Source organism: Panthera leo, chromosome A1 (genome assembly GCF_018350215.1).
Source record: "Panthera leo isolate Ple1 chromosome A1, P.leo_Ple1_pat1.1, whole genome shotgun sequence".
Classification (NCBI taxonomy): Eukaryota; Metazoa; Chordata; class Mammalia; order Carnivora; family Felidae; genus Panthera; species Panthera leo.
The window spans coordinates 123,667,985-123,695,642 of NC_056679.1; the positions used below are offsets into that span (position 1 = coordinate 123,667,985).

General features: G+C 35.9%; 1 protein-coding gene and 1 pseudogene across 2 annotated transcripts in view; both read left to right on the forward strand.

Annotated features, from left to right (window-relative positions):
* MTREX (Mtr4 exosome RNA helicase) overlaps positions 1-27,658 on the forward strand; it is a 107,084-nt gene that overhangs the window by 39,646 nt on the left and 39,780 nt on the right. For both annotated transcript variants that reach the window (XM_042938861.1, XM_042938871.1), the window contains exons 16-18: positions 3,590-3,740; positions 14,689-14,861; positions 15,682-15,750. In XM_042938861.1, the coding sequence (XP_042794795.1) occupies positions 3,590-3,740; positions 14,689-14,861; positions 15,682-15,750 (393 nt within the window). The remainder of the gene's footprint in view (positions 1-3,589; positions 3,741-14,688; positions 14,862-15,681; positions 15,751-27,658) is intronic.
* On the forward strand, positions 4,201-7,476 carry LOC122226028 (annotated as a pseudogene).

The following is a 27,658-nucleotide window of genomic DNA, read 5'->3' on the forward strand; positions in this document are numbered from 1 at the left end:
AAATCCTGCTTTTAAAGTAAGACAATGTGATTTCAGAGTCCATGCTCCTAACCACCATGTGCTACTACTGCTTCTCAGTACTTCATGCAAATAGATTGTTCAATTACTGGCTCAGACAGAATTTGGCATGACAGCACATGCCAAATTGTTCTTTTGACAAACTTTTTTTTTTTTTTTAATGTTTATTTTTGAGAGAGAGTGTGAGCCAGGGAGGGGAAGAGAGAGAGAGAGAGGGAGACGCAGAATCCGAAGCAGGTTCCAGGCTGTGAGCTGTCAACACAGAGCCCGACGTGAGGCTCGAACTCACAGACTGTGAGATCATGACCTGAGTCAAAGTCGGATGCCTAACTAACTGGGCCACCCAGGTGCCCTATTCTTTTAACATACTTAATACAGTATATGAACTTATAAATCATTATAACCTTAGGTCTGTTTTATTTTCCTTTAAATGTCAATAATTGAGATTCGCCCTTAAGTAATAGGATTTTACTGAATGGAATGTTTATTTTCTCAAGTAATAATTAAAATACATAGATTATTCAGAGTCACTGTATGCTAAAGGAATTAGTATGCTTTGTACGTTGGTAAAATTTGGATCTGTTTGTCATATTTAATCATTTTTCCTTTTGTTAGGTTAAGTAGTCTTAGCCAGAAAGATGACAGAATACATCTGTTCATTGCTTGTTGGCTAAAGGTTATTTGTGGCAATTTACAGTATCTTAGCATGCATACACAGTTCTATATTTGTGCATGTAAATCATTTAATGATCTTACATTTAAAATATTTTAGTAATTTCTTTCTTAGCCTCTTTGGCTTGACTAGTTTTCTACCACCCATTATAAAAACGTATTCAACTTTCCAAAATGGCTCTTGTTACAGTGTCCTCTTTTTGTTTATCTAATACCTTCATATCCATTGCCCTTTAAAACTTTTTATTTTATTATGTTTATTTTTTAATGTTTATTTATTTTTGACAGAGACAGAGAGTGTGAACAAGGGAGGGGCTGAGAGGGAGACATAATCCAAAGCAGGCTCCAGGCTCTGAGCTGTCCGCACAGAGCCGGATGCAGGGCTTGAACCCACAAACCAGGAGATCATGACCCTGATCGGGGTCTGAAGTCGGATGCTTAACTGAGCCACCCAGGTGCCCCCGTTGCCTTTTTTTTTTTTTAAGTATATTTATTAATCTCTACACCTAACGTGAGCTTGAACTCATGACCCCCAGATCAAGAGTTATATACTTTACTGATTGAGCCAGCCGGGTTCCCCTCCATCTGTTGCTTCTTATTTATGGTCAGAGTTTTTATCTATTAGTTCAGATAGAATTTGACATAAGACAGGAGCTTGTTCTTTTTGTATATACTTGATGTGAGCTACAAAAAAACCCAAAACAACTATTCATTATAGTGTTTTCTTAAATAAAAAGTTGGGTCAGACAGAAAGTGTGTGTATAATATCCAGAAAGACTGGTGAATGTATCTTTTATTCTTCAGCAGTTAAGAGATCCTTTACATTTCTCCAGTATAATCACAAAAACATATATATTCCATAATTTCTGAAATGAAATTTCAACTTAATGGTTTCTTACAGAACATATTGTGCTTCTTGTAAGAGACTATCCAGGCTTTCTGCTTATAAACGGTTGTGTGTTCATTTCAACCTGAATTATGTTGTTAACGGCTAAGGAAGATGAAATTTATTTCCTGGTTTTTCAAAGCTTTTGGAACTTTAGGAAGAACATACCTTGAGTATGTGATTTCTTATGGACCTTTTTTGAAGAAGTGGAAAGACCCATGTTTATGCATTTTCTTCTGTCTTTCACTATTATGGTTCAAAAAGCAAAAATAGAGTGGCAATTTTTTATACTCCTTGCCTGAATGAACCATGCACTCTACAACTTCAGAAATCATTAAAAGTAGAATACCATTCGAAAGGTAGTATTACAAATCTGCTTTGGAAAATTGATATGTAGCTCTCTTAATCGTACTACCTTTCAGTGAGCAACTTGTCAACTGAAATAATCCTTAAGGGGAGCCTGGGTGGCTCAGTCAGTTAAGCGTCTGACTTCAGCTCAGGTCATGATCTCACGGTTTGTGAGTTCAAGTCCTGCGTCAGGCTCTGTGCTGACAGCTCGGAGCCTGGAGCCTGCTTCGGATTCTGTGTCTCCCTCTCTCTCTATCCCTCCCTGACTAGTGCTGTATCTTTCTCTGTCTCTCAAAAATAAATAAATGTAAAATAATGCTTAAAAAACTACTTAGTATTGGCTACCGTTGTTCCAGGTTAAAGTTTAGGTGACCCTTTTATTAGGCTTTCTGTTGATACATGATTTAAAAATTTTATAATTTGGCTGATCAAATTAAATATATAAAAAGTTGAGAAATACTTGATCAATATTTGAGGGTTCCTATAATTTTAGTAATGTGAATATTGAATATTGAAAAGATAGGGATGTGAAATAAGTTGCAATTTAATTTGCCCTCTAGGAGGATTTTAGCCCACAGACTCCATAAGATGGATCCTCCTACCTCTTTAGCTTGAGCAAATTTCTTCACATCTCTGAACCTGTTTCTTGTTTAAGATTAAGACAGTAAATTGGTTTTGTTAGGAATATTGTGAATTGAAAACTTATTATTGAAAGTGATTAGTATATTGATTGGCAAATGCTTTGTAGATGTGGTCATTTTTAAACTTGGTGAATCTATTTACATATATACATAGAACAGAAAGTGAGTAGCGAGCAGTATATGGCTCAATAGCACAGTGTCTACTACAATTCGGGAAGGAAGAAGATGGATTTTCACACCAGCAATTAAATACTTGGCCAGAAAGTGACACATCACTACAATTTATTGGCCCACACACCAGGAGTCCAGAAAGTGTAACCTTATGAAGTACCTAGAAGGCAGAAAGCTAAACATACTTGGCTTTTATTTTAAGAACAGTATTTTTTTTTTTTAATTTTAACGTTTAATTTTTGAGACAGAGACAGAGCATGAATGGGGGAGGGTCAGAGAGAGAGGGAGACACAGAATCCGAAACAGGCTCCAGGCTCCGAGCGGTCAGCACAGAGCCTGGCACAGGGCTCGAACTCACGGACCGTGAGATCATGACCTGAGCCACCCAGGCGCCCCAAGAACAGTATTTTAAGAACTGCTGTTGGGGTGCCTAGTTGGCTTAGTCGGTTGAGCATCCAACCTTGGCTCTCAGGTCATGATCTCACGTCTTGTAGTTTGAGTCCCCCGTTGGGCTCTGTGCAGACAGCTCAGAGCGTGGAGCCTGCTTCAGATTCTGTGTCTCCCTCTCTCTCTGCCTCTCCCCTGCTTACATTCTCATATCTCTCTCATTCAAAAATAAATAAACATTAAAAAAAAAAAATTAAGAACTGCTGTTCCTAGTCAGTGGATTTTTTCCCCCTTCCCTTTCCCAAATCTCAACTGTTTTATCACTTTGTGTTGGTCATTTAAAGGAAATAACTTAATACATTTCTATAGTATTCCTTAACATGGATTAAATTGTTAGACAGTTTAATTGGCATCTGTATAAATTTATTTGAAAAAGTTACAACATTGACATTTTTTTTTTCCTCAGGGCTCAGCTGATCCTCTAAATAGTGCTTTCCATTTGACCTACAACATGGTTTTGAACTTGCTACGTGTAGAAGAAATTAATCCTGAGTACATGTTGGAAAAATCCTTTTACCAGTTTCAACATTATAGAGCAATTCCAGGAGTAGTAGAGAGTAAGTATAAAATTACTGTAACAGTCTATTTAGCTAGTAGAGTAATAGCATAATTACTGCATTATTGGCTGCTAGGCCATTGTTTATTTTCTGGTTAGCTATATCTTGGTTTTTACATAAAGTGAGTACTACAATCTGATTATTATAACCAACTAGAACATTTTAAAATAAAAGTAAGAAAACTCTGTCAGAATACCTTTATAGTTGGTTCAAATTTAATATAATTTAGTGTTATAGTCATATTACGTTATAGCTCATGTTGATGAATAATGATACAACAAAAAGCCTGGTATATTAAAATTTGACCTGTAAGAAGCATGTGTGTATTAGCCTTGCCCTTGTATGTTTTCTCAATATAAAAGAGTGCCACAGCACAGGTTTGTAAATGATTAAGGAAATTTAATACTTCAACTGGGATTTGAGTTCAGCCTTTTTAGAATTTCTAGCTCCTATTATGATAATGCTTTCTGAAGTTGAGAAACTAAGTGTTCTGTGGTAACTCTTTTCAAGTAGAATTGATTCTTAGAGGATATTTTGGCTGATCATCAGAGCTGATTAAAATCCAAAACAGAGGCAAAGATTGAAAATACTGTTTTGGGTAGATCTTACAAAAATAATACATAGTCATAAAGAAAAAGCCCCCAGAAAATTGAGCGGAAGATAAAGAGGAAAGTTAAAATCACTTGTAACCTCCTACAGAGCCAGCCACAACACTTTGTAGCTCTTCAGAGTTTTTTTCTTTCTCATACAAATGTTTTTTTTAAAGTGGGATTAAGTACATTAGTTCTTCCTTAACCACCGTTGTTATGTGTTCCAAGATTCCCACAGGATACCTGAAACCACAGACAGTTATAACAACATATTGTAATAAAGGTTACGTGAATAAGGTCTCTCTCTCTCTCTCTCTCTCTCTCTCTCTCTCTCTCTGTCCCTCTTTGTCTCTCTCTGTCCCTCCCTCCCAACCTCCCATACCCCACCCCCAAAATATCTTATTATACTGTACACACCTTTCTTGTGATGATAAAATGCCTACCTGATGAGGCGAAGTGAGGTAAATGACATAGGCATTGTGATGTAGTGTCAGGCTACTATTGACCTTCTGACAGATCATCTGTTTATAGAATGCATTTGAACACAAGTAACTGAAACCACAGAAAGCAAAACTGTGGATAAGGGGGAAGATGACTGTATACAGTTTTTATAAAAGTAACAATGATATTTACATTTAGTACCTTTTGTTAAATATTTACCTTATGCTTTGGCTTTGTGTTAATACTTTTTTTTTTTTTTTAACGTTTATTTATTTTTGAGACAGAGAGAGACAGAGCATGAACGGGGGAGGGTCAGAGAGAGGGAGACACAGAATCTGAAACAGGCTCCAGGCTCTGAGCTGTCAGCACAGAGCCCGACGCGGGGCTCGAACTCACGGACCGTGAGATCATGACCTGAGCCGAAGTCGGACGCTTAACCGACTGAGCCACCCAGGCGCCCCTGTGTTAATACTTTACATTCATTACCAGCTCTGGCTTTTTAAAATTTAATTTCCAGTATTTTTTGAAAGTATGATATTTATAACTACATAACATTTCCATTTTATAAATGTGCTATGATACATTTAACAATAAAGGCAAATTTGAGATACTTTTATATCAGTTCAATTTTTATGTAGCCAAAAGTAAATGAATTTTAATAATGTGCCTTAAAGGAAAAAGGCTGAAAACATCCAACTGTGTTAATTTATTTTTTCTTTTTCTTTTCTTTACCTTTACATGGATGATAGATCATAGTTATTTCTTCTTATGTTAATTTTTCAGGTCTTAAGTAAGAGAGGGTTCTTCATTACAAACTATAAAACTGGAAGGAGCTTTGTGATCATTTTACAAGTTGTTTTAAAGACCTAGCACTCCCTTCTCCCTGAATCCCTGTATCCTTATTGCTAAGTGCCATGGCTTCCCCTTCAGATTCTGATTAGACTTTACCAGCCATGTGGGACCAGTCATTCGCCAATCACTGGAAGATTGAGCCCCCAGATACATTTGTTTGTCCTGTCCCCAGCAACCCCAGTTGATGGCCACAAAAAAGCAGATCTGGTTTTGGATGATACCATTCCCTGTCCTTAACCAGAGATACTGAGGAAATAACTTTCCAAATATTGTCTTACAAAATGACTATCACTGTAAAACAATACTTGTCACCAGCCAGTGAACAAGTAGTAGAAACCCACAGGTTTGGTGCACTTTGATTTGAGGGAAAGTAGGACAGGGCATCTATCTGGAAAGAAGTTTGGAAATTCTGGGGGAAACCTAGTCAAAAAAAGAAGTGGGATCTTGATGAGCTGCCCAAATTTGAGACAAATTTTTAGGTTTGGCGAGGCACACTGTGCAAGGGGTAGAAACATATAGAAGGCATAAGGAAATTACAAATTGCAGTTAGAGGTCACAAGTGCCCAAAGTCCGTTCTGAATTTTTATGAGGCAAACTTGCCTGCAAATGTAATGGTTGTCATTGTAAGATCAAATTTTATTGAACGTGCTGCTGTTACAAGGTCAGTGATAGCTCCTAACTCCAAGTGGATTGGATATGGTTGGAGCAGCACAGACTGGATCCAGGAAAACATTGTCTTATTTGCTGCCTGCTCTCCTCCACATCCATCAGCCATTCCTAAAGAGAGCTGATGGGTTTGTTTGCTTGGTGCTGGCACCAACTTGAGAACTGGCCTAACATGTACAGCAAGTAGCTGCTGAATACTGTCGAGCATGTCATTGGAAGCCCACTTGCATCTATGGTGGTGCTCCTCAGGGACCACATATTTGTGATTTGGAGAGAGGTGTGGAAATCTGTATTGCATTACCTGGAAGACTATTTAGAGTGTGGAAAACCAGTCAGAGAAGAACCACCTACTTTGTCCTTGATGAAGTAGATGGAATGCTTATAGGGGCTTCGAGCCCCAAATAAGGAAGATTGTAGATCAGATAGGACCTGACAGGCAAACCCTAATGTGGAGTGTGACTTGGCCCAAAGAAGTAAGACAGCATGTTAAAGATTCTCTTAAAGAACTACATTCGTATAAACATTAGTGCACTAGAACTGAGTGCAAACCACAACATTCTTCACATTGTAGGTGTGTGTCATGATGCAGAAAAGGATGAAAAACTTACTCGTCTAATAGAAGAGATCATGAGAGAGGAGTACAATAAGACCATTTTTGTTGTTGTTGAAACCAAAAAAAGATGTGATGAGCTTACTAGATAAATGAGAGATGGATGTCCCACCATGGGTATCCATAGTGACAAGGGTCAGCAGGAGTATGACTGGGTTCTAAATGAATTCAGACATGGAAAAGCTCCTATTCTGGTTGCTACAGATGTCACCTCCAGAGGACTAGTTGTGGAAGATGTGAAATTTGTCATTGGATATGACTACCCTAACTCCTCAAAGGAGTTCATTAAATTGGAAGAGCTGCTCGCAGTACACAGCACAAAACAGGCACAGCATACACTTTTTTTTACACCTAATAAAATAAAGCAAGTGAGTGACCTTATGTCTGTGCTTCCTCAATCTAATCAAGAGCACTTATTCCCAGTTTGCTTCTGTTGTTTGAAGACAGAGGTTCTGGTTGTTCCAGGGGTAGAGGAGGCATGAAGGATCACCGTTGGGACAGATACTCTCTGGGCAAAAGTTGTGGATTTAATACCTTTAGAGAGAAGTAAAATTAGGACAGAGGTTACTGTAGTCTGCTTAAGAGATTTTGGGGCAAAAAGTCAGAATGGTATTTATAGTGCTGCAGTCTACACCTGTGGGAACTTTGGAAGTAATTTTGTGTCTCTTTACCAGTTTTAGGACTGGTAATCCAATGGGCACTTACCAGAATGGTTATGATAGCACTTAGCAATATGGAAGTAATATTCCAAATAATGCACAGTAGTATGAACCAAAGGGCATATGCGTATCCTGCTACTGTGGCTGTGCTATGATTGGCTATCCAGTGCCAACAGATTATTTTGAGTAATACTTGAGAAGTATCTGTAAATGTCTGTTTTTCGTAATTGTTCTTTATCTTCTATGTTTTCAGACAAGATAGTTTTTTAAAACTATGTATTTATTTATGCAGAGAAAGAGCACACAGGCGTGTGTAAGTGAAGAAGGGGCAGAAAGAGAAAATCCCAAGCAGACTCTGTGCTGACAGCTCAGAGCCTAATGTGGGGGCTCAGTCTCCTGAACTGTGAGAAATCCACAGTGACTCTTAGCCGAAATCCAGAGTCAGGCGCTTAACAGACTGAGCCACCCAGACATCCCAGACAAGATAATTAATAAATAAAGGGAAATGCAGATATGACTGCACTGCAGCAGTATTTATGGTATACATTTTCACTATGTAAGTTGGATATTTCTCTGCATTCCTGAAACAATTTTTAGGGTGTTTTTTTTTTTTTTGTATTAGAAAATGCAGGCTTTGTTTTCATAAAAGTAAATGTACAGTAATTAGAAATAAAATAAATGAAGGCAACACATGACCTTCTAATGAAAATATTTGAAGACTAAAAAAAAAAAAATAAAGGCCTAAGAATAAATAAAGGTCTAGGGAAGTTTAACTCAATATCTGTGGGTATACGTTTGATTGGTGGCATAATTAGGATTAGAATCTTGGACTCGTGCTGCTAAGCTAAGCTGTTTTTATTAAGTCATAGGTCATTCTTTTTTTTAATGTGGTAAGAGTAGATTCAGTAACTTCTCTGACTGAAAAATACAAGGCTGAAAAAAAGGTGATTAAAGAAACTTGAGCTGGTTGGTTTTTTATTTTTTATATTTTGGGAAAACTTTTTAATGTTTATTTATTTTGAGGGGGAGAGAGATCCCCTTCAAAATTTTGAGATCACAACCTGAGCTGAAGTCAGATGCCCAACCAACTGAGCCATTCAGGTGCCCCTGAGCTGGCTGGTTTTAAGACTTACCTTTACTTTAAATACCACAAACAAAACTTGAATTTTTAAAATACACCTTATAAAATTAATGGCAAATGTATGTAATTTCAGATTATATTTATTATTTTCTTGTTAAGTATCTGATGCCATTTGTCTTGGTGAATAATTATGACCTTAGCAAAGAGAATAATGATTCTCTTTTGTCAAGGAAGCATATTTTTAAAGGCGTTATAAATCTTTCTCCTGCAAAGTAATTATATATAATAATAGAATAAAAAACAGTATCAGTAAGATTTAAGTACATTGTGGATTTGGATGTAAATTAAGTATTTTTATCAGATTAGGACATTCATTAATTTTGCTTCATATGTAGAAATTTCCGATGCTGCCTTTGAAACACATATACGGTTACAAGCCAGCTTAATATTTTAAATAAAAAGAATTAAACTTTAAAATATTCCTACTGGGGTGCCTGGGTGGCTCAGTCAGTTAAGTGTCCGACCTTGCCTCAGGTCATGATCTCATGGTTCATGGGTTTGAGCCCAAATTAGGCTCTGTGCTGACAACTCAGAGCCTGGAGCCTGCTTCGGATTCTGTGTCTTCCTGTCTCTCTGCCCCTCTCCCACTCATGCTCTGTCTCTCCTTCTCTCTCATAAACAAACATAAAAGATTTTTTTTTTTTAAATATTCCTACTAAGCAGTTGCCGCTAGGTCATGCATGAATGGGATAATTATATACACACATACACAGCCATTAGTTAGATTGGTTTAGTTACTGAATAACCAAGAGAAATAGGAGGGACATTGGTGCACCAACCTTTCATGTTTTTTCTTTATAAAAATACTGTATTCTAACAACCAACAAATTCTTTTTAATTTCACTTTATATTATTCTTTTATAATTCCTTAGAAAGTATGCCAGATATGATGGGGGATAGAGTGAGAACTCAGTATTTTCCCATTTATTTAAACCCCTTTTTATGACTTCTCACTGGACTCAGATTATTAAATATGACTTTGACAAAGTCTCTGCTACCTACTCTGTGAACTTAAACATTACCATCATTTCTCAATCCCCTGTTCTCTGTCTCTCTGAGCCCTAGCTGCTGTTATTTTCAGGGTGGTTCTGACTGACTTGCCTTTTAAAGGGATTGTAAATAACATAATCTGCAACTCCTGGTATTGCTACGATACATACACTGGATTCTTCCTGTACTTGAATTATCCCTGCTTTCCCTACCTATGTTTTTAAAGGAGAAAGACCTTTTTTTTTTTCTGACCTTTTGATACTAATAAAAAGATTAAGTGTTGAGTAGAAAAGTTTAATGTGAAAGAGGTAGAAATTTAAGTACTGAAAAAGAATTGATGACAGAATTGTACCACCTTTGCTACAGTCTGCAGGACTGAGTGGTATGACCCAAGAGTCATGTTGGTGTAGGAGAAGATGGTTTTAGGTGATAAAGGCTATGCTGTGTGCTTTAAAATTGCAGAATACATCTTAAATGCAGTTTGTTCTCATTTTCAGTTATTACGAAGAAGGGTATAATTCCTTTTGCTATTGATACTGCTAGAACCTTTTCAAGAGAGCTGGTATTATTTTCATCATATTAAATATATCCAAATGAAAATGGAGACTGTTGTCTTTGAAGTATAGAATTAATCTTTATACCTTCTTGTGGTTTGCAAACTTAGATGGCTGGCGTACATGAGATGTTTTCATTTTGATTTACTGAGTCCACATTAGATTTTCCAGTGGGCTATAGAGAAAAACTTCTAGGATTTCACTGTTCTTATACTGAAAGGGAAAATGCTAAATCAATTTTAATCTTTTGTGTAGTGTCATTAATAGATAATGCAATGGTTAATAGCAAGAGTTGTGAAGTTAAATATGGGTTTGATTCAAGACTATCTGAGCCTTAAGTTTGCTCATATCAGCCACTTGTATAATATCTAATTCATCCAGTTCATAAGAATTAAGTGAGATAATTTATGTTAAGTGCTCATCTAGTAGTTTTAATTACTGATAACATTGCTATACAGATCAGTAAAGCCATTTAAACTTTAATCTTTTAGAAAATTTGCTCAATACTGGGAATAGCAGTCCTTTCCCCATCACTCCCAGGTCTATATCTGTGCACATATTATAGGATATTAATATATTTTTGGAACCACCACCTTGCCTCTCCCTCAAAAGGAGGAAATTGGTTGCTAACTGTCTTAACAGTTTATGAGAATATCTGTCACATGCTGTTTCCTAAGATACTGAGGCTTTCCTATGGTGCTGCACTGTAGTAAAACCAGCTTTTTATACTCAGGTTTCTCTACACTTACAAAGTTCTGTATGGCTGTAATTAGAATCTTAGATACAAAATGCATGTGACTTCTTAAAATGTCTCAGACTTTTGATTCATTAGTTAAGTGGTCTGAGCACAGAAGTGATTTGGAGTGGAGGATGGGGAACAATATTTAAGCCCCTATTGTCTCCATAAACAAATTCTGTCAGTGCTTAGTGTTTCATTGATGCCTACCAGTGTTACTTTGTAACTTTAAATGGGGCAGCAGGATTAACATTTCTGTGTCGTTTTCCTTACAAAATTTCTTTTTTTTTTTAAGTCTATCATTTTTGAGAGGGAGAGAGGGAAGGTGACCAGACACAGAGAGAGAGAATTCCAAGCAGGCTCTGCATGGTCAGTGTGGAGGCTGCGAGAGAGAGACAGAGAGAGAGAGAGAGAATCCTAGCAGGTTCTGCATGGTCAGTGTGGAGCCTTACCTGGGGCTCGAACTCATGAACTGTGAGACCACAAACTGAGCTGAAATCAGGAGTCGGATGTTTAACTGACTCAGCCATCTAGGTGCCCCCTGCCCCTTATAAAACTGCTTATTCACTTTAGTTTGTCAAATATTCTTTTATAGTCTTATATTGTTTTTTTAATAATATTTATTGCCATATATGTGGTAAGAATTGCTTCTAGTCTTCATTGAATGTAGTACAGTTCTTATAAGAAGCCGTGCATTTATTTAAAAATAACTTAAGATGATGTATTATGCCTAAGGAAATGCAGAAGACCAGAAATTTGAGGGAACAGTCTGTGAGAATGTTGAAGATGATAATAAAAATAATAATGAAACTTGTAATATCCTCCCTGAGTGTGTACTGTGTGTTATACTCTTAGCTAAGTTCCTTCTGTATCTTTTGTCAGTTAATCTCTAATTACAGTCTTGTGGAGAATGGGTGCTCTTGTTATCTTCACTTTGTGGATAAAGAAATTAAAACATGCAGATTACATAGAGTTTGATCAATGGAATAGAATTGAGAGTCTAGAAGTAAATCCATACACCTGTCATCAGTTGATTTTCTTTTTTCTTTTTTTTTTTTTTTTCTTGAAAAACAACAAAACAAACAAAACTTAGGTTTTTAAATAGACTCACTTTTTTTTTCAATATATGAAATTTATTGTCAAATTGGTTTCCATACAACACCCAGTGCTCATCCCAAAAGGTGCCCTCCTCAATACCCATCACCCACCCTCCCCTGCCTCCCACCCCCCATCAACCCTCAGTTTGTTCATCATTTGATTTTCAACACATGCTCTTGGAGCAATGGGATAGCCACAGGTAAAAAATGAGGGGCGCCTGGGTACCTGAGTCGGTTAAGCATCTGACTTCGATTCAGGTCATGATCTTATGGTTTGTGAGTTTGAGCCCCGTGTCGGGCTCTGTGCTGACAGCTCAGAACCTGGAGACTGCTTCCGATTCTGTGTCTCTCTCTGTCTGCCCCTCCCTTGCTCGCGTTCTGTGTCTCTCAAAAATAAACAAACATTTAAAAAATGAAATAGACGCACCATATACAAAAATTAACTACAATTAAATGAATGTCCTGAAAGAAGAGCTGAAACCATAAAACTCTTAGAAGAAAACATAGATATAAATCCCCATAACCTTGTATTTGGCAGTCATTTCTTATATAAGACAATGAAAGTGGAAGCAACAAAAGGAAAAGTAAATAAATTTTGATTTCATCAAAATTAAAAACTTTTATGCTTTCATAGACACCACTAGTAAATAAAGTAAAAAGTAAAGTCCACAGAATGGGAGAAGATAATTTGCAAATCACATATCTCATAAGGGTCTAATATCCAGAATATGTAAAGAACTTTCAATAACTCACAAACAGAAAAGACAAATAATGTAATTTTTAAATGGACAGAATGTTTGAATAGACATTTTTCCACAAAGAGGATAAACCATTAGCCAACAAGCACACAAAAAGATGCTCAATATCATTAGTTATTAGGTAAATGCCAGTCATAACCACATAGAGATGCCACTTCACACTCACTAGGATAGGTTTTGGGTTTTTTTGTTTTTTGTTTTTTAAATTGTTTTTAGTGTTTTATTTATATTTGAGAGAGAGAGTGTGTGTGAGCAGGGGAGGGGCAGAGAGAGACAGACAGAATCTGAAGCAGCCTGCAGGCTCTGAGCTGTCAGCACAGAGCTCCACATGGGGCTTGAACTATGAACTGTGAGATCATGACCCGACCTGAAGCAGATGCTTAACCAACTGAGCCACCCAGGTGCCCCGTTTTGTTTTGTTTTGTTTTTTAAGATAATTAACAAAACGGTATGGTAATGGTGGAAAATAGTTCACTTCCTCAACAAGTTAAATATAGAATTATTATAATATCCAACACTTGCACTCTTGGGTATATAACCAAAAAAACAGAAAAGTATTTTCAAACAAAAACTTGTGCATGAATGTTCATGACAACACTATTCACAGTAGCCAAAAGGTGGAAATAATCCAAATGTCCATCAACTGATAAACAGATCACCAAAATGGTATACTTATATAGTGGAATAATATTCAGCCATAAAAAGGAGTGAAGTACTGATACATGCTGTGCTACAGTGTGGTTAAACCTTGAAAACATGCTCAGTGAGGGAGGCCAAACACAAAGGGCACATATATGTGATTACATATATGTGAAATATCTAGAATCCATACAGACAGAAAGGTTGTCAAGGACTAAGGGAAGGAGGGAATGAGGAGTGTTTACTTAATGAGTATGGAGTTTCCATTTGGAGGAGTGAAAATATTCTAGAAGTGATTGGTGGTGGTAGTTGCATATGTTGTGAATGTAGTAAATGTATTAATGGTGAGTTTTATGGTTTGTGTGTTTTACCCCAGTTGAATAGTGTTTGTTCACAATGGGATGGAGGTGTAATGAAATGAGTGAAGAAGGGAAGTCAGCACTAGGTGCAAGAATCAGAGCAGGGAGTGGTATCAAATGGTTAGATTGAGAGGACACTTCTGGAAAGGGGCCTCTGTTTTGGCCACTGACTCAGTAGAGAAAGAACTGTAGTTGAATTGCCAGTCCTCAGTTTTAGCGACCTACACCCTGGTGGTGGTAAAAGTCTGATGTCAGTAGCAAACTGGATTCTTGCTGAAAGTGAAAGCAGCATATTATTTAAAAGATCCAAAATAGTTCTATCCAGTGGGACTTTACACAGTGGTGGAAATGTTCTATATCTGTGCTATTCAAGTACAGAAGTCAGTCAGTAACCGCATATGGCAGTTGAGAATTTGAAATGGTGCTAGTGCTATTGAGGAACTAAATATTTAATTTTGAATTAATTTTAATTTAAATAGCCACATATGGCTAGTGTCTGCTGGCAATATATTGGAAAAGGCTGACAAAGTACATTTCTACCAACACAGAAAGTTTTACAGGACAGTGCTGTATTGAGCAGGATAGGCCTAGTATAAGTAACCCCCTTCCCACATCCATAGGAGTGAAACAGTTTATCACATGTCTGCCAATTCAGACTCACTTTGAGGATTGACAGTGAGTTGAGGAACTTTAATGTGGCACCTTAATGTAGAAAGGAGAAAAGACACAGGATGACTTACAGTTATCAATGCAGGCTGACTTTCTTTTCCACATTTGTAGTAGGAAAACAGAGGTATCTTTTATAAAATTTATGTAAGTATATTTTTTAAATATTTTGTATGTGTTTTATTTACAGAGGTAAAGAACTCAGAAGAACAGTATAATAAAATAGTAATACCAAATGAGGAAAGTGTTGTCATCTATTATAAGATTAGACAGCAGCTTGCCAAACTGGGTAAAGAAATTGAAGAATATATTCACAAACCAAAATACTGCTTACCATTTCTACAGCCAGGTCGTTTGGTAAAGGTATGTCATTTTTTTGTAAATTATTTGGATGTTTCAGTATTTAATATTTTTTGGATCAAGATTTTAATTTTTTGTTTTTAATTTTTTAGTGTTTACTTCTTGAGAGGGGTGGCAGAGGGACAGAGAGAGAGGGAGACATAGAATCCGAAGTAGGCTCCAGGCTCTGAGCTGTCAGCACAGAGCCTGACGCAGGGCTCAAACTCATGAACTGAACCGCAAGATCGTGACCTGAGCCTAAGTCAGACGCTCAACCGACTGAGCCACCCAGGCGCCCCTTAATTTTTTTTTTTCTTGTACAAATGCTTCCTGCTACAAGACTTGATCTGTATTAATTATATTGTTTTTACACATTTCACATGGGATTGATTGGGGGTAGGGTCATGGGTGAAGACCTTTTAATCTACACTGATTTTCATCTTGGGGGATATAAATTGAAGTAGACACTTTTGGAAATAAAATATTTCCAGTAATCAAAAAATAGAAGCGGTTTTGTAGGTAGTTTTAAGAACTGGTTGAAGTCATTAGCTATAAAATATAGAAAGATTTCAGATATTTTCAGAACATATGCATCATATCATTTTAAAAATTTGATTGCCAGTTGAGAGATTCCTATTGCTATTCTAGAGGCCTGTGAAATTTGGTGGTGATTTCTTTCTTTAAGGCTAATAATCTTTTTACTTATGTTTAATAGTGATCTTTCAACAAATATTTTACCAGGAAAACGCAAAGTTTTCTTAGCCTATATATAACATGGGCATGGAAGTCTACAATTGTCTTTTGACATAAATGTTCTTGTTTACTTGCTTCCTTTTCTTTTTAGGTAAAGAATGAAGGAGATGATTTTGGCTGGGGAGTAGTGGTAAATTTCTCCAAAAAGTCAAATGTCAAGGTAAGCCATTTCCCTTGAGGTAGAATCATATATAAATTTTTCGTGAAGTTTTTTCAGACTCATGAAATTGATCAAAGTAGAGATAGTATTACTTTAAGAGAAGCTGTATTAAATTCTACCATGAGGAATTAAGGTTTTGAATTATCTTAAATTTTATCCTTAAAGTGCTGTGGTTGTTTTCCTAACAACCACAGATTTTAATTTCATTACAATATGCATGTCTTCTCTGAATTCATTAGTACTTTTTATAATTTTACTCTTTAAACTGAATATTAGAAAAAAATTATCTTCTGACACTGAAAATTAGAATTTTGATTCAGGTATATAATACAGATTTGAAGAAAAGGTATTAGAAGAGCTAGATTTACTTATTCCCTCTAAAGGAAGACAGTAATGAAGTTTACTTTGGTCATTATTTATATAAATATTTTGGAAAGATTATTTGTATATAAAATCAAGGAAGATTTTGTTAACTTGTTACGTCAGTGACTGTCTTGAAATTAAGTTAGCCATTCCGTCTGTTATGTTTTCTGTCAGTGTGTAACCTCAGGCAAGATATTTTGTGTCTCCATGTATATTTTTCCTTATTTTTAAAAATGAATAGTTTTCATAAGATGGTATCTGCATTCTCATGAGGTTTACCATTATGATTTTATTGTCATTAACTTCTTTTTCCCACCTGTGAATAAAACATGTAGGAATTAAGCTTTCGGATTGGAAGTTATTCCTGATAAATGTAAATGAATTTGGAGATACTGAAGCATTTGTTTTGGAGAAACAATTAAGTTCATAGGTTTGTAATGGGTGTTTTTGTGAGTGATCTGTGATTAATCCCACTGAAGAACTTTTTAAGGATATTCAGTTTGTTTTTACCATTTTGATAAATTACCATCTTCATTAGTAATTATAAGATTTGTTTTTTAAGTATTGTCACACTTGGATCCCAATTTAATAAGCATTCATTGGCCACACGCAAAATCTCTGTGCTTACATCTTTTGGTGAACAGCAGAAAGCAGATAATTAAAATAAAAGGCAGGATAGTATAAGTATTTTAGTAAAGATGTAAGTAAAGTGCATTTGTAGCACAGAGGAAGAAGAAATTATGTCTGAGCTATTAGAGATGGCATCTAATTAGGAAGATAATTGAAACTTTCAAAGGAACCTTGAAGAAAGAGTAGTATTCATTTAATGAATATTTACCACTGGAGGAGCAGCGATGTGCAGCAGGCCCAGAACATTTCAGTTAAAGAGTAAAATTTTTAAAAGTATTGAAGTTAATCATGGAAAATAGTTAAAATATACATTTGAGTATAATGGGTCTCAATCTAAACATGTGAAAACAATGGTAGAACATATGTTTGAAGATGAGTTGGTTGGCTGATTGGTTTGCTTGCATTTAGTTTGGTTGTTAGTTTTTTTAATGTTTATTTTTGAGGGAGGGATTGATCTGATCAGAAGTTACTGTATTGTTACAGTGTTTGAAGGATATTGGAAGAGATAGCATAGTAGACGCAAGTTTGTCAATTTAAGGAGACTCTAACTCTTTCAGGAGTGAGTCAGAAGGAGGATGGTAATAGAAGGGTTCACATGGTGGAGACTGAGGAACTAAAATGGACAGACTTGTGTGGGAAGTTGGGGGGAGTGTTAGTGATGGTAAGGTTTCAAAAAAAGTTGGCTTTATTGAGTCTAACAGTATTAAACTGGATAAAGTTGCCTCTTTCATTCTGTCCTTCCCCTTTTTTAAAAACACATAATGAAGTGAAGCTTGGGATTTTAACCTTGACAAAGATTGCATCAGTATTATTCATTTGAGTTGTGACTAGCTCTGACTTAGAGCCTTTTATATTTTCTATTTCACTACCTTTAGCTATGAGAAACTATTAACTGCTTGCCTACCTCTTCTCCTTTCCATACACACACGCATTATTTTCTTTAGGAATAATTATTAGTAACATAGATAAGATTTTCCTTGAGAAGCACTTTAAAGGATGGTAGTCTTTATTGAAACTTCTGACAGCTGTTAAGTTCTGTTTTCTGTGTACATTGGAAAGTGTGGCAGTAAATGCTAAATGTTGTGGTTCCATTCATACTTAGATAACTCATGATGGAAAAGCCGTTGCCAGTTTATTCATTCTATAACTTGTCTGTATTTAAGGGAATTTGCTAGGGCAGAATATTTTTACCTACACTGTACTGAAGTGCTATTTTTTTTTCACTACAGGGTTTACATATTGCATGTGTTTCTTTTTTCATCAGTTTTATTGAGATAGTATTTACACACTATACTCAGTGACTTAGTATATTCACCATCACCACAATTTCAGAAGATTTTCATCACCTCAGAAGGAAAAGGAAACTTTTGTCATCCCACCCTATCTTCCCATACCCTCAGTCCTAAACAACTACTGATCTGCTCTCTATAGATTTGCCTATTCTGAAAATTTCATTAAATTGAATCATGATGTGGTATGTGGTCTTTTGTGTCTGGCTTAGCATAATGTTTTCAGGGTTTAAGCATGTTGGATATGTCAGCACTTCATTTCTTTTTATGATTGAATAGCATTCCATTGTACAGATACACTATGTTTTGTTTATCCTTGGACTGTTTCCACCTTTGGGCTATTATGAATAATGTGCCTGTAAGCATCCATGTCTAAGTTTTTGTGTGGACATATGTTTTCATTTCTCTTGGGTGTGAAATTGCTGGGTCCTATGGATACTGTATGACCCTTTAAAGAACTGCCAGGTTGTTTTCTCAAGTGTCTGCACCATTTCACATTGCCAGTAGCAGTGTATGAGGGTTTTGATTTCTTCACATCTTCATCAACCCTTAATACCTAACTTTTTATTACTTTTGATGTATAATGGTATCTCGTTGTGGTCTTGATTTGTATTTCCATGATGACTAAATACTGTCAAGGATCTTTCTGTGTGCTTTTTTAGATTTTATTTTTTATTTATTTTTAATGCTTATGTATTTTTGAGAGAGAGAGAGACAGAGTGCAAGCAAGGAAGGGGCAGAGATGGAGGGAGACACAGGATCTGAAGCAGGCTCCAAGATCCAGGCTATCATCATAGAGCCTGAGATGGGGGCTCAAACCCACAGCCTGTGACATCATGAACTGAGCCAAAGTTGACGCACACCCGACTGAGCCCTCAGGCACCCCTCTTTTTATGTGCTTATTGGCCATTTGTATATTCTTTGGAGAAATGTCTTCAGCTCTTTTGCTCAAATTGAAATTGAGTTTTCTTTTTATTTCTAAGTTACGAGTTCTTTATGATACCTGATTTCCAAATATTTTTCTCCCGTTTTCTGTCTTGTCTTTACTTTCTTGATAGTGTCCTTTGTAGCACAAAAGGTTTTAGTTTGATGTAATCCAATTAATCAATTTTTTTTTCTTGTTACTTATAGTTTTGGTGTCCTATATAAGAAACTATGGCCAGGGGGCACCTGGTGGCTCAGTCAGTTAAGTGTCTGACTTAGGCACAGGTCGTGACCTTACGGTTCATGAATTCAAGTCCCACATCAGGCTCTGCTGTCAGCACAGACTTCGCTTCAGATCCTCTGTTCTATCCACACACACCCCGCTCTTCCCACCTCCTGTCTCTTCTTGTTCGCTCTCTCTGCTCTCTCTCAAAAATAAATAAACATTAAAAAACAAACAAAAGAAAGGAACTGCTACCAACATTAAGGTCATGAAGATGTACCCCTGTGTTTTCTTCTAAGAGTTTTATTGTTTAAGCCCTTATATTTAGGCCCTTGATCCATTTTCAGTTAATTTTTGTATGTGGTATAAGGTAAGGATCCAGCTCCATTCTTGTCCTAACCCTGGTTGTTGGGAAATTCTTTCCTCTTTAAATAATCTTGTCATCCTTATCAAATCTCAGATGACCATAGACATAGGTTTATTTCTGGACTCTCAGTTCCATTCTATTGACCTCTGTGTCTGTTCCAATGCCAGTATCATATTGTCTTCATTTACCGTATCTTTGTAGTTAAGTTTCAAAAAAGTAGACTTAGGAGTTCTCCAGCTTTGTTCTTCTTTTTCAAGATTGTTTTGGCTATTCTGGGATCCTTAAAATTCCTCATGAATTTGATTATCTGCTTGTCAGTTTTTACAAAGAAGTCAGCTGGGTTTCTCAGATGGCTTGCACATGAATCTATAGATCAGTTTGGAGAATATTGCTGTCTTAACATAATAAGTGTTTCAGTCATGAACGTAGCATATTTTCCCTCTTATTTAGGTATTCTTTAATTAGTAATTTATTGTTTTTCAAGTATGAATTATACACTTTATTTTCTGTATACAGGGCCCTGTTGTGTCTGCAAATAGAGATGGTTTTACTTCCCTCTTCCCAGTGTGAATACATTTTAGGTCTTTTTGTTTTGTTTTCGTTTTGCCTAATCATTCTGTCTAAACCCTTGAGTACTGTATTAATAGTGAGCAGATATGCTTGTTGTTTTCCTAAGTTAGAGGGAAAATGTCCAGGCCTTGTCTATTAACAATGATGTTAGCTTTGGGTTTTGGTAAGTGTCCTTTAACAAGTTCAGGAAGTTTCTTTCTGTTCCTAGTTTGTTGAGTGTTTTTATCATGAAAGATTGTTGTATTTTGTCAAATGCTTTTTATGTACCTATTCAGATAATCATGGGGTTATTTTTTATTCTATCTTGTATTTATTCTGATAACAGTGTATTAGATTAATTGGTTTTCACCTGTTAAACCAATTTTGGATTCTTGGGTAAATCCTGCCAGGGGGATTATTATTATTTTTTTTTTTTTTTTATGTGTTGCTGGATTCAGTTTGCTGGTATATTGCACAAGATTTCTGCATTCACATTCACAGGAGATATATGTCTGTAGTTTTCTTTTGATGTCTTTGAGTTTGGTAACAGATTAATGCTGACCTCATAATGAGTTTGAAAGTGTTCCCCTTCTCTTCTGTTTTTTGAAGAGTTTTTGAAGAACTGGTATTATTTTTTTTAATTTATTTTTATTTTTTATTTTTTTCAATATATGAAATTTGTCAGATTGGTTTCCATACAATACCCAGTGCTCATCCCAAAAGGTGCCCTCCTCAATACCCATCACCCACCCTTCCCTCCCTCCCACCCCCATCAGCCCTGTTTGTTCTCAGTTTTTAAAAGTCTCTTATGCTTTGGCTCTCTCCCACTCTAACCTCTTTTTTTTCTTCCCCTCCCCTCCCCCATGGGCTTCAGTTAAGATTCGCAGGATCCGCATAAGAGTGAAAACATATGGTATCTGTCTTTTTCTGTATGGCTTATTTCACTTAGCATCACACTCTCCAGTTTCATCCATGTTGCTACAAAGGGCCATATTTCATTCTTCCTCATTGCCACGTAGTACTCCATTGTGTATATAAGCCACAATTTCTTTATCCATTCATCAGTGATGGACATTTAGGCTCTTTCCATAATTTGGCTATTGTTGAGAGTGCTGCTGTAAACATTGGGGTACAAGTGCCCCTATGCATCAGTACTCCCGTATCCCTTGGGTAAATTCCTAGTAGTGCTATTGCTGGGTCATAGGGTAGGTCTATTTTTAATTTTTTGAGGAACCTCCACACTGTTTTCCAGAGTGGCTGCACCAATTTGCATTCCCACCAACAGTGCAAGAGGGTTCCCGTTTCTCCACATCCTCTCCAGCATCTATAGTCTCCTGATTTGTTCATTTTGGCCACTCTGACTGGCGTGAGGTGATATCTGAGTGTGGTTTTGATTTGTATTTCCCTGATGAGCGACGTTGAGCATCTTTTCATGTTATTATTTTTTTTAATTGGAAGAATTTGGCACCTGGGCCTCGGCTTTTCCTTGTAGGTAGTTTATGATTACTAAGTCAGTTTTATAGGTCTTTTCAAGATTGTTTATTTCTTCTTGAATTCGTTTCATTGATTTGCTTTCTTAGAAATTAGTCCATTTCATCTAGGTTACCTAATTTACTTGTACACAGTTGTTCATCATATTACTTTGTAATCCAATTTATTTCCATAAGGTGGCCAGTAATGTCCGTCTTTGATTTTTCATTCTAATAATTTGAATCTTTCATCTAGCCAAACGTTTGTCAATTTTGTTGCTCTCAAAGAACCAGCTGTTTGGTCTCAGTGGGTTGTTTGTTTTTTTTTTTTGTATTTTTCATTTTCTTAATTTCTGCTCCTTTATTAATCCTTCCATCTGTTAGCTTTAGGTTTAGTTTGCTTTTCTTTTTTATTGTCTTAAGGTGGGAGGTTAAGTTATTAATTGGAGGTCTTTCTTTCATTTTAATATGGGCATTTATGCTTGTTAATTTCCCTGCAGATATTTTAACTGCATCCCTTAGGTTTTGGTATATTGTTTCTTCATTTTCATTCACTTCCAGGTATTTTCTAATTTCCCTTTTGATTTCTTCTGTGACTCACTGGTTATTTAGGAATGTGTTAATTTCCATATATTTGTGAAATTCCCAAATTTATGTCTTTTTTTTTTTTTTTAATGTTTATTTTTGAGCAGGGAGGTGGGGTGGGTGGGGAGGGGCAGAGAGAGAGGGCGGCACAGAATTTGAAGCAGGCTCCAGGCTCTGGTTAACACAGAGCCCTATGCAGGACTCAAACCCACGAACTGTGAGATTATGACTTGAGCTGAAGTCGAACACTTAACTGATTAAGCCACCCAGGTGCCCCCTATATTTGATTTCTAATGTCATTCCATTGTTATTGAGAAATAATTGGTATTATTTCATTCCTTTTGAATTTATTGAGATTTGTTTAATGGCCTGACATGTGGTCTATCCTGCAGAATGTTTTATGTGCAGTTGAGAAGAATGTATATTTTGGTTGAGATATTCTATAGATGTGTATTAGGTCTGGTTGGTTTATAGTGTTGTTTATGTCTTCTGTTTCTTTTTTGCAGATCTTTATGTTTAGTTGTTCTATGCATTATTAAAAGTGAGACATTAAAGTCTCAACTATTATTTTTGTTTCATTTTAAAGTTTATTTTGAAAGAGTGAGAGAGAGAAAAGGAGAGCAAAAATCCTAAGCAGGGAGATCATGACCTGAGCTGAAATCCACAGTCAGATGCTTTAACTGACTGAGCTACCCAGGGGTCCCTCAACTATTGTTTTTGAGTTGTCTATGTCTCTTCTCATTTCTGTCATTTTTTGCTTTATGTGTTTTTGTTTTCTATTAAAGTAGAAATTTATCTGAAATTAGCATAGTTATGTCACCTTTTTTTGTTGCTTACATGATACACCTTTTTCCATCTTTTTATTTTAAATCTTGTGTCATTGAGGTTCAACTTTGTCTCTTACAGACTGCATAGTTAGATCTTTTTTTATTCATTCTGAAAAATTTCTGCTTATTGATTGGGTTGCTTAATCGATTGGTTAATCCATTCACCTTTACTGTTATTGATATAGTTGGATTTGTGTCTTTCATTATGCTTTTTGTTTTCAATAGTCTCATTTCTTGTTTTTCTACTCCTTTAGGTTTGCATTCAGTGCTTATTTTCTAACATAACATTTCAGTTTATTTGATGATTTCTTTTTCTATAATTTATATTTTTCTCTCTCTTTTTTTTGTTATTTTCTTAGTGGTTGCTAGGGCTCAATATTTAATATTTAATATTTCCATATTAAGTTAATAGGATAAGTTTCAGATTTATACTGAATTCCAGTGAGATGTAGAACTGTTACTCCTGTATGCATTTATTCCATTTTCCCTCTTTTTTGTGGTATAGTCTACAAATGTTATGAACCCAACAATACACATTACAGTTATTAATATAGTTTTATGACGTACAAAGAAGCTTAGAGACAAATTAGTAGGAGTGCCTACTATCAACCTATAGTTGATAGGTTATTTGTGAGGCTCAGGGCAGGGGCAATAATGCAATTTCTAGACAAAAGGAGACCAAGTATTTATAGTTTTTGTTATATTAATCTCATCATTTATCATTTCTGGTACCTTTTATTGGTTCCTCTGGATTCAGGTTACCATTGGAGTTACTGCCTTAGCTCAGTACAACTTTGCTCCTACCCACTTACTTTGTGGTATTATTGGCAAATTATTGGCAAACGTTTCTATATATTATAGACTTAACAATTCAATATATACATGTTGATTTTACCTTTAAATCATTTAATAGAAAAAGAAATAATTCTTTAATTATTTTTAAAGTTTTTTTTGGTTTTTGTTTTTGTTTTTTTTTTGAGAGAGAGTACGAGCAGGGGAGGAACAGAGAAAGAGGGAGAGAAAGAATCCCAAGCAGGCTTTGTGCTGTCAGTGCAGAGCCAGATATGGGGCTTGATCTCACAAACCGTGAGATCATGAACTGAGCTGAAATCAAGAGTCGGACACTTAACAAAGCGGATCTGCTAACAACATATTGTGTCAGTTTTTCTTTTTCTGGGAATGTCTTTATTGAATGATAACTTTCCTGGATAAATAGATTCTTGGCTAACAAGTGTTTTTCTATGAATATGCCAATGCACTGCCTTCTGTTCTTCATTGTGCTGAGAAGTTTCTGCTGTTAATCTTGTTCTGGTCCTTTGTGAGAGATGAGTCCTTTTTCTCTTGCTGCTCTCAAGAGTCTTCTCCTTGTATTTGGTTTTCTGCATTTTTTTTTAAATTTTTTTAAATGTTTATTTTTGAGACAGAGAGAGACAGAGCATGAACGGGGGAGGGTCAGAGAGAGGGAGACACAGAATCTGAAACAGGCTCCAGGCTCTGAGCTGTCAACACAGAGCCCGACGCGGGGCTTGAACTCACGGACCGTGAGATCATGACCTGAGCCGAAGTCGGCCGCTTAACCGACTGAGCCACCCAGGCACCCCGGTTTTCTGCATTTTTACTGTGATGTGTCTGTTTTTTCATCTCCTTATATTCATTCTACTTGGTATCCATTGAGTTTTCTGGATATGTAGATTAATGTTTTTCAGTTAATTTGGGAGTTTTCAGCCATTATTTCATCAAATATTTTTTCAGCCCTTTCTCTCCTGGGACTCACATATGGGTATGTTGTACTTATTGTTATCCTACATTTCTCTGAGGTTCTGTTCATTTGTCACCTTTTCCCCCCCCCGCTGTTCTTTGAATTGCATAATCTCTGTCAGCCTGTTTTCAGATGTGCTGCTGTTTTCTTCTACTTCAGATCTCTTGAGCCCTTCTAGTGATTTTTTTCATTTCAGGCATTGTATATAATGAATTCATGGATTTCCTTTTTGTTTTTTTATCATATCTGTCTTTATTGATACTCTATTTGATATGATATTGTTATTGTACCTTCCTTTACTTCTTTAATTATGGTTCCTTTACTTGTTTGAACATACTGGCTACCATTAAGTCTTTGTTTAATATAACATCTGATGACTCTGATAGGTACTTTATTCTGTTTCTTGCTTTTTTTCTGGTACATAGGTCTTGGATCATACTTTTCTTTTCACGTCTTAACGTTTTTTCTTTGAAATTGGACATTTTAAATAATGTAGTACTCTTGGTACTGGTCCCTCTTTCCCTCCCCTCTCACAGGCATATTGTTATTTGCTTGTTTATTAAGTTAGTGATTAGCTGGATTGAGGAGCAGAGAAAGAGGGAGAGAAAGAATCCCAAGCAGTCTTTTCCACCCCCCCCCCCCCCAAAACTGGCTTTACCTAGCATGTCCTAAAGTGTTTAGGTAAGGACCTGGCAGGTAAAGCATGGAGGCAGTAGCCTCAAGTATTTACAGCTTGCCTCTCCCAGCATGACAGCAGTGCCTTAACGGTCAGGTAAGCAAGAGCAGTTGAGGCCCCAGCATTCTCAGCAGTCCCACACATGTAAGATAGAGTCTCTGGCCAACCACTGGTGGCTGGGCAGAAGAAGGGAACCCCTACTTCTCAGATTCACTTGCCCAGAACTTAGCCTCAGCAATGGGTAGGTGGGAGCAAGTTAAGAAATGCTGCCATCCTACCCCTCTTCGGAAAATTGCCCTCCAACTGAGAGAGCTTCGGGGAGAAGGGAGCCTTGCTATGTTTTTTGCCTTCAGTAGTCTGCAGTTTCTGTCTTGCTGAGTTAGGAAGAATGAAGTGGGAGTGATCTTGGCTTAGATATCAGACTTACGTTGTTTCTAACGAATTTTAGTGTATTTTCTTGAATAGATGTTTCTTCATATGCTGTATGTCTTTAGAACCATTTCCAAAACCAACTTTACATGGTTGGTTTTTTATAACTTTCTTAAGTTTGCTCGGGAGGTGGGTTTGTAAAAACTCCTCGTGCTGTCATGCTGGTAGTTGATTTCAGGTTTTATATTTTTAAGGGAGAAAAATTATCCCTAACATAATTACATTTATACACACAGTAAACAAGTTTTTAAATGATTTCTCTTTTGGTCCTTAATCCGTGTTTAAAAGTGGTGCGGGTTGGTGAGAATTATTTTAGGCAAATATGGAATGGGGAATAGAGAAGAACACATTTCACTTTTTTTCTGTTTAAATTGATGGTAAAACTGATTTTCCCACTAAGTTGCTTACATTTGTTTACTAAAAACATGGACTACTTTCTTATTGATTATGTAACCTATCAGAATACTAAGTCAAAGAGTTTTATAGGTTAATAAGGTTTGGTAGAGAGAGAGGAAGAATATACATTGAAAAAGAAAATAGTTTAAGCATTTTAAAGAGATTCAAATGTTCTTGTCAACATTTATTTTATATTATTTGTTTACATTCTACAAACTTGAGATAATCAAAATTACATTTTAATCTGAAAATTTCCATTTATAGTAGGAAATTAGCCATATTTTTAAAAGAATGAAAAGTTAGGAAAAATATAGTTCAATTATATGATTAAGAAGTTAAAAATAAGGAGATAGTCATACAAATTTAAAGAATTTATACTAAAAAAAAAAAATAATAAAGAATTTATACTAAGACAATCATTGAAAAGCCAAATAGAACATCTGAGTAACTATTTTCTCTTTTATGTGAAGGACGATGTTACCCATCTTTACCACAGTACAGAGCTTAGAAGTAGTTCATTGAAAAGAGCAGTTGTGTAATCTTAAGAAATATTTTTAACAGCAAATTTCCATTTGATGCCACACTAAAGTTTTTGAGGTGTGCTTCTGTCATAACACTTAAGGAATATTTCTGGAATGTTGAGAGTGATTTTGATAGCTTTACAAAAATTACATATGATATACTTGAGTTCTGACAGTCACTTCTGTGATATAGCTTACAGAGGGAGAATATTAAATTGAAAAAAATCTGTGGAGTTGGAGCTAAACCTAGTAAGACAGTTTTAAATTCTCTACATTACAGATTGTTGATAAATCTTAGATTATTTTTGTTTAAATACTTATTTGTCATCTAACATTTTGGAGTTAGTTCATTAATGAGACTGTAGAATGTGTCTCACACAGTGGGTTTTTTCCCGTCTGGAAAACTAAAGATAATAGTCCTTGATTCTCCTTACAGTCATTTGTCCCCTGGAAGAATTAACAGTTGGGTCATAACTATTTGGCTCATTGTTTATAAAATTATTTTATATTGACTAAGCTCTACATAATACATAATCTTTGCAGTTACAGACCTAATTGAAAATACTATTCGGCTTTTGTGTCTATACCGAAGTGGAGAATGTTTTGAAACTTCTTTAAAAATAACCATAATTTGAAAAAAAGTATGTTGAGGGGGAAAAAAAAAAACCCAGTTGAAGAAAAAAAACTGGGTTTTCTTGAGGAATGGAGCTTATGCTTTCAGAAATTTGAACTCAGTAATTTAAGATAACTGTGATTGTATTTTTGGTTTGTATTTGGAAGTATATTTTACCATTGTTAAGCAGTTGGTAGTTGATTACAGAAATAGATCGTAGGTATGGGTTTATTTCTTAAAAATTTTCCAGTTTTGAACAGTAACTGTGCTTGGGGGGATACTAAGCAG